The sequence below is a fragment of the Nycticebus coucang genome, chromosome 2 (assembly GCF_027406575.1).
Source record: "Nycticebus coucang isolate mNycCou1 chromosome 2, mNycCou1.pri, whole genome shotgun sequence".
Classification (NCBI taxonomy): domain Eukaryota; kingdom Metazoa; phylum Chordata; class Mammalia; order Primates; family Lorisidae; genus Nycticebus; species Nycticebus coucang.
The window spans coordinates 170,762,733-170,774,443 of record NC_069781.1 but is presented as its reverse complement, the minus strand read 5'-3'; the positions used below and the strand labels follow the sequence as shown (position 1 = coordinate 170,774,443).

At 40.8% G+C, this 11,711-nt stretch overlaps 1 protein-coding gene across 1 annotated transcript; it reads right to left on the bottom strand.

Moving 5' to 3' along the window:
• Window positions 1-256: 256 nt before the first annotated feature.
• TAT (tyrosine aminotransferase) lies at window positions 257-10,028 on the bottom strand. The gene is made up of 12 exons (XM_053606596.1): window positions 9,916-10,028; window positions 8,974-9,220; window positions 8,710-8,814; window positions 6,565-6,632; window positions 5,532-5,690; window positions 4,858-4,996; window positions 4,390-4,442; window positions 3,390-3,542; window positions 3,005-3,133; window positions 2,576-2,659; window positions 1,730-1,828; window positions 257-1,310 (listed from the first exon to the last, which is right to left on the bottom strand). The coding sequence occupies exons 2-12, from the start codon at window positions 9,206-9,208 to the stop codon at window positions 1,170-1,172; spliced, it is 1,365 nt and encodes a 454-aa protein (XP_053462571.1). The 5' UTR covers window positions 9,209-9,220; window positions 9,916-10,028; the 3' UTR covers window positions 257-1,169.
• Between the last annotated feature and the right edge of the window lie 1,683 nt (window positions 10,029-11,711).

The window sequence follows — 11,711 nt, the reverse complement described above, 5'->3', positions numbered from 1 at the left end:
CCAAAATGTTTAAAGTATAAAGACAAGGGCCAGAGGTTATAATTTGTTGCCTCTAAGTTTGCCTTGTAAGCAGGAAGTCAGAAGTTGAGCTCCCAGATAAAATGTCTTAGGAATTGTGGTTCTTAAGTAACTCCAAAAGTCAGAACATTTACAAAGAAATAAATGAAACCTAGTGGGTAATGGAGCAGTCACATTGAGCAGTGCCTGGGGTTAGAAATTTCCCTGCAGAGGAGAAAAAACACATCACAGCAGCACATACTTGGTAAAATTTATTTTTTAAAAAAAGAAGAAAAACAATAATTTATGCCCTTGGCAAAATAAAGGACCTTGTCTATATAAATGTTTCTTAGAAAACGTATGAAAAGATAATATAACTTATTAATAAATCAATATTAACATTACAGCATAAGTAATGATTCCATAACAATAAGTGAGGCTATTTCTGGCCCTTAACAGCAGTCTTTCTGGAAGGTTCTCTGATTTCCTCCTTTCTGTAACACACATGTGCCCTCACTTTAAGAAAGCCTGATGCACACAAATCTAAATTTAGGTAGTTGATCAATTAAAGGATATTTATTTGCAACACAAAACATTTCTTTACCAAAAAAAAAAATCAACGAAAAGGTTTCTGTCAGGAATCCTTTAAATAGAAACTTTGCCTAACATCTTTAGAATATAATTAACCAAATGTGTGTGTCCCCAACTTCTTTCCAGTTACAATTCTATTGCATAAAGTGAGTTATACCTGAAGTGAGGCAATAACTGAGTTGGGCTTCAGACCTGACTGGAGAGAGTATGTTCTTACTTAGAGTATGTGGTAAGGGTACAAGTTCTCTTGATCTTTTGCTTCTCTCATTCTGAGCTCTTACTTTCTTATTTCAGCTGCTTTGTGGAACTTTGCTCACCTGGTACTCTCAGGGAAAAAGGAGGCAATCACATGGGAGGGCAGATTAATGAATTAGCAAGTCACTCGAGTAGAGCAGAGGGAGAGGAGAATCTTGCATTGAATGTGTATGTGGGTTTAACAGGAAAAGCAGAGCAATCCTGAACACGTAACATGGTCCTTTTGCAGCCCCTCTCCCAGTAGGGCCATCTGACTCCCTGAGGAGCAGTAAGGCCAGACCAGCCATTCCCAGATAGGACACATCCTTGGGAGAATGAACGAGGGCCTATTTATCACACTCCTCCTGGCTCCCTTCAGCACAATGGTAGTGCTGCTCACAGAACTCCTGGATCCGGCTACAAGCCTCCAACATCATCACCTCAGGGACGGTGATTACCACTCGGAAAAAATTCGGATACTCGAAGCACTGCAAAAATAAGAGCCTATTATTTTTCAGAGCAATTGAATCTGGTATTGCACTACCCTAAAATGGCCAGGGCCCTAATCAGCCAGAAGCAATGATGCCATTTTATCAGGGTCATCAGCTCATTCATTCCCCATCACTGTAGTGCTAAGTAACTGAGTTCACTCATCCTAAAAGAGATTTATGGGACAAGCTTGATTTCCTCCTACTTAAAAAGTTTGTTTGCAACTTTTCTTCCCAGTATGCATGGAATAATGATGGGAGAGAAATTTTAAATGGAGCCCATCAGACACATCAGTTTGAATTTTACCAAATTAGAATACATTTTGTTGGAGGAGAGGTGGTCAGGCTAAAAACCAACCCAGAGAGAGCTCTTTGGGCCGTAGAAACAAGAATGTCCTAAGAGAGACACAAGCACTCACCGTTGCTGGGAGGCAATGGACAGATTGCTCAGCAACTAACCGCTCCGTGAACTCCACATCATTCTCAAATTCTGGGAAATGTTCCATCTCAATTCCAACCTATACCAATAAGAGGAAGGAGAGGCAAACTTATCAGAAGGAGGGAGAACAGGCCAATTTCCTGTGCCAAAAATTAAAGTAGGGTCTACTTTAAAAGGTATCTTGGAATTTTACCACTAATAACTCAGAGTGCTTAGCATTGATGAACTCATGGAATTTTCCTCAGGGAGGAGAGGATATATTTATATTAATTTTTTTGTTTATTGAACAGTTCCTTTCTGGATGCCAAGGAGTGAAAGCTGGAAATAAAATGCCAGTGTTTCTCAAAAGAGACACTGGCATTCTTCTGACCTTAGCAGTAGGGCCAGACAATTCTCTATTGCATGGGACTGTCTCACCAATTGCAGGATGTTTAAATGGAAATACCATTTTGTGGACCAGGAATGCTAAATGAATAAATAGCACTCCCAGGTTATTCTGAAAACTGACAAAATTTTCTGTACATTTCTAAACTCCACTAGGGAACCAGTATCACTCCCAGTTGAAAACTACAGTGGAATGGAAAGCCTCTCACTTAACATCTTATATATTCCCTATATTTACACATTAAGTGATTCTCTGTACTGAAGAATTAAGTCGTTTTAAGAGTATTATGAGCACCACAGTTAAATTACATCAGTGGGACAATTCAGAATAAGGCTGACCCAGAAGCCTAGCTGGTTCTTTGTGAGTGGTGGCAGTCCTGCTGACTGGCTTCCTCTGCTTTATAACATACATAAATCTAGTGCCTGCCACTCACAGACTTACCATGAGGTACATGGCCCCAGAAGGACGGACTGGCTGGAGTCCAGGGATAGCAGCCAGTGCCCCATAACAGAGATCAGCATTGGACTACAAAAGGAGGCAGAGAGAAATCAGGAGCAAAATTTAAGTAAAAGAAAAACCAAGTTGTCAAATATAGAGCCCTCACTGAAGGCCAGGAACCTATGTTTGATCTTCTGTCATGAGGAATCAATAAGAAAAAGCTCCATCACTTAAAGTGTTGGGCCAGGAGCAGTGTGAATTGCCAGAAGTAAGGGAAATGTGTGGGTGGATACTTACACAGCAGCTGCCCCTGATACGGAAGCCCCATATTGGGAGATGGCTCCAGAAGCTAGAACTCATTATTCCTAATTACTCTGGTGGCCTTCTCCAGCTCCCAAACTCCCAAAGTGCAAGGCCATGGGTTGCCCTTACCTGGAGGAAGCTTAGGGTGTTGTGGTAGAACTCTTGTGGAGTACGACGCAGGATGCTTTTCAGAGCTCCCTGGACAATGGTACAGGGTCCCAGTATCCGCTGGCTCAGCTTCATCAGCCCATCTCGGATCTAAAAGTCCCCCCAAGAAACACATCATTTAGCTTTGCCTACTTGGGGGACTCTTCTGATCTCTTTCTATCATATTTTTAATCTTGGGAAGCAATAGTGCCTATGGCCTTCTTCGACCACCTGGGTTTGGAGCTCAGCTCTGCCACACACCTGTTGAGTGACTGCCAAGAAAAAGAAAAGGGAGCAAAAAGTCTACTTGGTCACTCAAAAGTAAATACCCTACAATATATATACTATTTCACCACATTGTTCTCACCTCATTGCCAAAAATGTCTCTTCGGTCATGGATGAGAATCCAGCCCAATCTCCAGCCTGGAACCAGCCAGCGCTTGGCCAGCCCTCCACAGGACAGGATGGGGACGTCATTGCTGAGGGTGGCTAGTGGTTCGTATTTGCAATCTGAAAACACCTGAGGAGAGAGGTGCCAAGTATGTTCGTGTTCTTGCTTACTTCCCCTCTGGAATCCCAGATCCCACACCTCCTGACCTTTTCCTTCTATCACTAGGGATGAGGCCTCGGGTTAACAGGCTCCTTCCTACCCTGAAGCATGATTGGGATTCCCAGAGGCTTCAGAGGGGGCTATCCAAAGACATTTAATTAGATGTCTAGTGTGGATTAAAGGAAGCCTAAAATGAGGAAAGTAACGCTCCCACAGTAATATGTATGACTCCAAGAATCTGGCTCTATGGAATTAGTGACTATTGGAGTTACAGATTTAAAAATAAAATATGGTGGTTTATTGTAACCTCAATGAATCCCCAACAATAAAAAAAAATAAAAATAAAATATGGGCCCCCAGTCCCTTATCTGAAATTCCTGGCCCCAGATATGTTGCAGACTGAAGAATGGTTTGGACCTTAGAAAGGCCATGTGGCATATTTATGTACTTTATATAATCTCCCAGAGCAATCTAGGATGGCATACCTAATCAAGAATAGTTAACATTTCTGCCACCTCCCCTACACTCTTAACAAATATCTAGATCCTTAAGTGGGATACATAAAATCTACAAATATCTTTTTATCAGGTCAAATCAAGTTTTGCAAACAAATGAATTCTAAGAATCTTTGGATTTCTAGAGTGCTTTGGGTTTTGGAAAACTGGCTAAGGCATTTATATTTGATGAGAGTGCAGGGATGCTGATTTGCTGTACTGAAAGGAGCTACTTCTGATTAGTCCAGTTTCTGCCTCTAAAAATCCCATAAAATAATTTGGGGTTGAGATTATTATAGTTGTATATCCTAACCAAGACTCACCATGTCTCCATAGATTTCATCAGCTAGGATGGGGACACACTGCCTTGCAGCCACTGAAAATAAGAGAAACATGATGAAGTTATTTTCAACGTAAATTGCCTTTTCACTTTCACTTAATATTCATGTGGTATTCTTGTGCTTTGTATTTTATGTTTGTGTGTTTTGTCTTCCTATTTAAGAACTGAAATTTCTGATCATCTTCCATGGTACAGAGATTAAATCTGCCATTTAATTAACTAGACAATTCAACTCTCTTCTACATGATGGGAGTGGAGAGGCAAGTATTTCTTTTTCTCCTTCTTTTAGGCAAGTCCTACCACTCTTTTGGCACACTGTTGACTAGAGATGCTGGTGGAGCCCTCTATCTCCACCTTTTCTATCTCCTAGAAAAGTTCCAAACTTTTTCGTCAATCCAGAGCTCGTGGATTCTGTCCCCATCTCCTCCTCTGTGAAGTCTGCTGAACTTACCTGCTAGAATCTTCCGAAGATGACTTTTACTGAACACTGACCCACAGGGGTTTGACGGATTATTGACAATGAGACAAGCTGTCTTTTCATCAATCAGAGATTCCAGTTGTTTCAGGTCAATTTGCCAAGACTTCTCTGGCTAGAGAGGAAACAAGAATGAGATTAAGATGATTGTGAAAAATTTAGGGGGACTACTCACTTAACCCAAGAGTGCAATGGAAGTAATAAAATCTGTCTTTGGCCTCAATCACCTACTTCCAGATCTTCCTCTCCTGAGGTAATGGTCATATATTTTTACAGGGTAGTAATTGAGCACTTAAGTCTAAAATTTAAAAGTTGGCTGGCGAGGTGGCTCACGCCTGTAATCCTAGCACTGTGGGAGGCCAAGGCAGGTGGATTGCTTCAGCTCACGAGTTCAAGACCAACCTGAGCATGAGTGACACTCGGTCTCTACTAAAATTAGAAAACTTAACCAGGTGTTGTGCTGGGCACCTGTAGTCCAAGCTACATGGGAAACTAAGGCAAGACAATCATTTGTTTGAGGTTGCTGTGAGCTATGCTCACTCTCAACCCAAGAGTTTGAGGTTGCTGTGAGCTATGCTGCCATGGCACTCTACTCAGGGTGATGAAGTGAGACTCTGTCTCAAAAAGAAAAAAAAATTTTTGCTATTTACCAATAAGTTGTAGAGTTTGACCTCAATTCCCACAGACTCAGCTAAAGTCCTGTACAGAGAGAAACCAGGTCTCGGAACCAGGATGTTTTGCCCTGGGTTGGCCAACACAGCTAAACAAAGTTCAATAGCCTGACTGCATCCACTTGTCAGAATAACATCCTTTGGAAAAAAACAAAAGGTTAATTTCATTAGGGGTTCCAGCAGCAACAGGAGAAAAGAGTGTCAGATGGATGAGTTGGGAACAACAATGAACTTACTTTAACAAGTTCTAAGTAAAGTAGGAGGGACTATACTAAGCCAAAACCAAAAGAAATTAATATGTGTATATAAGTCCATATCTTAACTGTCATTAAAAATGTTAGCCACTTAAAAAAACAAGTCACTTTTGAAAGGACAGGTAGGCCGTGATTCAGCAGACTTTCACTGAGGGCCTTCTGACCTTGGACTTTTTTCACCTGGTTATTTATTTACTTTTGGCCAGAGATTTGAAGCCTGGCTCTTCTCTGAAATATATCTCTTATGTTAGAAAATAAAGAACACACCTCTTATGCTAGAAAATGCTGACCCCACACGGTAAACCTTAGCAGGATTGCATCATTTAAACCTGTCTCTACTACCAACCCAATATGCCATATTCCTCTGTCTTTCTCTCTGAATGACCTTCAGGTGAATGGGAAAAGCTACAAATCAAAAAAGATTCTGTTAAATTTTAAAATGTAATTGTTTGTTGTTTATGAATTATTCTTAAATGATATTTTGCAATCAAATATAGGTGATCTTGGGGTTCTTTGAGACTCCTTGAAACAGATACCATGTAAGTTGTTTGTGATGTCATTATTATATCATAATGACACCAAATATAGTCCCTGATAAGTGACCCCAACAATACTAGAAGTCTTCAAATTGCTAAACGGGAATTATCTTCAGCTTCTTTCCCACACCCCGAAACTTATTCCTTGTGGAACAGAAACAAGGAAAGGGGATATAGTGTGCCCTAAATTGCTTCCGAGCTGGTACCTTGTATAAGGCTCACCTTCGCTTCCAGAGGTGCCTCAGGACAGTGGTAATAAGAAGCAATCTCCTCACGACTGGCGAGGTAGCCTGAAAGAAGAGTAGAAAGCGGAAGGTGGCGTTTTCATCCCTCAACTGACCGCTGTGCCCCAGAGGGTCAACATGGGCTTCAGTCTGCCTTCTGCGCCTGCTCAGAGGACATCTGTTTAGTTCAGCTCTCAGCTGCTATAGATAAAGGAGATTCACTTTATATTTTACAATTTTAGCATAAACACAAATGTTCAAACAGTAACAAGAAAGAGCTCCCCAAACCATAAAATACTGTCTTGATTACTGCAATGATATTTTATTCTGTGTAAAATAAAGGATTTAGATTATTTCTAAATCTCTTTTAAGGACTATATTTTTTGAAAAGTTATAATTAGTGCATTTAACAGACATGGTCTTTTTTTTATGTTATATAAAATTCATAGAAGTATTTTCTGCAAATTATTATTATAATTATTATTTTGCATTTTTTGGCCAGGGCTGGGTTTGAACCCACCACCTCCGGCATATAGGGCTGGCGCCCTACTCCTTTGAGCCATAGGCGCTGCCCATGCTAATTTTTTCTATTAATTTTATTTCCTGTACAGTCTTTCCAAGTATTGGCTTACAAGCTTGAAGTATAGGCAGTTTCATGCCCATTATAATATTTTGCAAAACTTTTCTCTGAAGAAACAAGTTAGCAAAGCCAGAGACACTATTTCATAATGTTTGTTAATAGGTATAAATGGAACTCTTGAAAGTACATAAATCAGTATTTCCTTAATTGTTTATGAGAAAGAACACTTTTATTTATGTATCTATATTATATATGTGTGTGTATATATATACACATATAACTGTCTATATAATTATCTGTATCTCCTTTGGTATAAAATGCTTAGATCTTTTGAACATTTATCAAATGGAGACTTGGTTTTGGCTTTTCAGTTCTCTAATACTTTGGATATTAAAATCATTATAAAGTATTTTATAACCTAACTTCTGGTCATTATTTTGGTTTTTATTGATGAAACTTTATAAAATGTCAATAATTATCCTAAAAACCATGTCCCTGATATCTCTCTGAAGTGTTTTTGTAAAATATGATTTTGGCATGAAACTGGGTTTTTTATTCTGCATTAAGAATATGTTTCAAAAAAAAAAAAAAAGAATATGTTTCTACGCTGATGCCGGCATGGTGGCTCACACCTACAATCCCAGCACTATGGGAAGCCAAGGCAGGTGGATTGCCTGAGCTCATGGCTTCAAGACCAGCCTGAGCAAGAGTGAGACCCTGTGTCTAAAAATAGCCCGGCATTGTGGCGGGTGCCTGTAGTCCCAGCTACTTGGGAGGCTGAGGCAAGAGAATCGCTTGAGCCCAAGAGTTTGAGGTTCCTGTGACCTATGAAGCCACAGTACTCTACCACAAAGTGAGGCTCTGTCTCAAAAAGAAAAAAAAGAATATGTTTCTATGTTCATGTATACACAAGGAAAAAAAACTTGAAATCCTGAAACAAAGCCAAATGACTTATTTTACCAAGATCTTTAGGGTAGAAATTTTTAGTAGATGAGAAGAATTAAGCCTAAACAGGAATAATTTCTTTCTATCAGAAATAATCTTTTATCCTTCTACGTTAGCCCATTGGTAAGCCTCCAGCCTCAGGCACCCAGGAGCTGGGACTATAGGCTTTTCACCTCTTTGATCTTAAAACAACTATGATTACATTTCAAAGTGATCAGGACATAATGAAAATAGGCCTTAAACAAATAGAGAGGAAATAAAACAGGACAGTAAATAAATTAATTTAGGACCTAGAAGACTCAGTAAGCAAGCAGTTCCAGCTAGACTCAAGGCCTTCACCTTAGCATGAGTAAGGATAGGATAGAAGCATTATTTGAGAAGTACATTTGGGAGCCTCCAGGAGAAGTACCAGTATGCCAAAGGAAGTCAGGAAAGAAGTTGGACTTCAATGCCTTATGCTTAAGCCTCCTGAGCCCATTTTGCCAAACTCCATTCAGTCTTAGCCTCTCCTTATGAATTATGCATTATGAAAGTGAGGAGAATTGCTGGAAGTTTAGTCCTATTATAAGAGTACTAAAGATTTGGAAGCCACCAGGTATAGTCTCAGGGGGAGCTTACCAATGGATGGGGCGTAGCCATTATATTTCCCTGAGTCCAGGGCATCTTTCATTGCTTGAGTAACTTCGGGGTCTGTAGGCAGGTTTCCAAACACGGTTGGGTCTCCTTTTCATGGGAGGGGAAAAAAAAAAAGGAACCACCAAGAGGTTACCCTCCCCTGTCCAGCACTAGACTCTCCCTCCACTCCCATCTTCTCCAACCAGCTGGTGAGGATGGGAATGGGGTGGAGACGATGACAGCCCCAGTCTCATGTCCCCAACTCACCAATTGACAGAGAAATCATGGTTTTGTTGGGATTCGGCTTCACCTTCATGCTGTCCACGATGGCCCGGATGGGGTTAAAAGTGTTGTTGGACATGTCTGATGGCTTCACAGACCACCTGGCCTTTCTGCCTTTCATTTTTCCCAGCACAGAGCTTCTGCCACCTAAGCTGACATGCACATCCAGAACAGAGGGGAGGTCGCCATTGGCATTCATCTGAATCACATAGGGGTCCATCACTCGGGAAGCCTATGGGGGAAAGGAAGAAAGAGGTCCCATGATGTTGGGGGCAGAGCACTAGGGGAGGCGGGTTGCTACATTGGCATCTATGCATCAAGATGCCTTCACTGGGGGCCTCTTTCCAAACTTTTCCTTTTTTTCTTTTATTCCTACTTTTTCTTGTAAAGTAGCTTTGCTATGAATGAGGGGAATTTTAAATCTTTTTCTTGAGATGGAAAGTAAAGCAAGAATCCACTCCTAATGTTGGCAGAGAGCATTCAGTTGAGTCCTTGTCCATGGTTAAGTGGTTTTTGCTATGGATACTGCAGACCCTGTGAAAGCTTAACCACACTCTAAGCCAGTGAAACCAGGGAGAAATAACATGGAAATCGCTAGACAGTCAAAGCATAGGTGCTCCCTCCTTTCCAGGAGAAAGGAAGAAAGGCCAAGAAGGAGCTTCCCTAATGTCTCAATGCCGTGTAGCTTGTCCTCTGCAGAGACCCACTATTTTTCCTTTGAGATGATAGTTATTTTCTTAATGCTTTGCAGTTGTAATTGTCATAATAATAAAAGGATTGTAGATTTAAAAGAAAAACTTTAGTGTTAATGTTGTCCTTAGTAAAAGTAAAGCCCTAGACCATAAGCATCGTAAGACACCAAAAGGAGGAAAGCAACCAGCCCACCCAGCCACCACCACCAGAGCAGCCCAGGCTTGAGATCGTTACCTTCCAAGTAAAGGAGAAGCTGTCTTCAAGTTGCCAAACCTAGAAGCTCACTGGGTTCTTTGACAAGTTACAGTGACAATGAACTCAGAGACAGAGGCTGACTCCTGAAATAGTCTCCACAATTGGGCGTTGGGCCTGAGACTTTCCTGCCATTGGCCGGGCTGAGAGCTGAGCAGTGGCCCTCCCCTGGCCTCTTCCCTCCCCTCCCAGATCCTTGCTGTTTCTCAGCTCTAACACCACCCACCACCCTCAAATGCAGAATTTGTCCTCACTTCAAACACCTGGAAGTCTCTATGTTAACTCTTTCTGGGCACTTTGTGAGATGTTTGAGAGGGCTGCCAGGGAGCAGTTCTGATTACAGTGGGTAATTTGTATTAAATCTTTTGTTGCTGCTGCTGTTAGAAAACAATCTGTTAAAATTTTTAACAGTCCTGAGATATAGAAAGTAAAAATTGAGGGTCCTTCCTTGGATCCTGATCCCTGTACACTCCATTCTCACTCCTGGGGTGGGCAGTGGTAATGACCTTTTCTATCCATTCACATGGACGGATGGAGACAGGTAGATGACAGATAATAAATACAGACATACATAAGAGATACATAATTTTACAGATTTTCAAAACACAGAAAGAATCATGCTCTACACTTTATTTGGCAATAAATATATATATAAATAAATATAAATATATATATTATATATATATATATATTTACATCCTACACCTTGGACCTCTTTTCTTGTTAGTCCACAAAGTTTTCCTCCAGTCAGAACAAATTGGGCTGTTAAATTAAGTTCTATTCAACAAGTACCTTAAAAGTACAGGGTCTCCAAGGCAGCAGAACCCTGTGTAGTTTTAGCCTTGTACCATGTGCAAATTCTTCATTTGCCTGCTATGGGGTTATTGGAAGAAGAAAAGGAGAGGCCAGGTCCACACAAAATGACTTTACTAAGCAAAGCACAAGGTTCACAGCAGAAATTCCAACCTTCCTGTGCACCTACAGAAAAAGAAAGCCATGCATTCAAGGGTTAAGAGAAGCTTCAATGACCCCTAGGGTTCAGATCCTATCTGTTTATTTATTGGAAGACAAAGAGTTGTTATATAACTGCTCTCTTCTCCATCTAGTTTCAGTGATTTAAGTCTCCCCAAGGATGGAACACAGTTGTCCCCTCTTATCTGCAAGGGATAGGTTCCAACACCCCCAGTGGCTGTCAGAAACCATGGATGCCTGAAGCCTCATGTACTGACCCTATAAATATGTGTATTCCAAAGTGGTAATGGCAGGGAATGTCTATAGCATGCATACACTAGACGAAGGGGTGATTCACTCCAGAGGGACATGGAGTAGCATGGTGCAAGATTTTCTCAAGCTGCTCAGAATGGTGCACAGGAATTATTTGTTTCTGGAATTTTCCGTTTAATGTTTTCAGGCCACAGTTGACCAATGAGTTGACTAACACCTCAGAAAATGAAACTCTGGATAAGACAAGACTACCGCCTACATAATGCTGCCCAGGACACCCTTGTCATAGATGTGGGTTCATATGGTTTATTAATATTTTCTTAAAAGAAATTCCTAGACATTGACTGCATCGAAAAGAATAAACATTTATAGGGTACATCCTTATATAATAAATTCAACTAGAGATGTTCATAAACTAACCCTCATCACCTTCCCTCACCACAATCCTGTTCCATAGAAACAACTACCTCCGTTTTTTGGTTTTGTTTTTTTTTAATTTTGGCTGGGGCTGGGTTTGAACCCACCACCTTCATTATTTGGGGCTGGCACCCTAC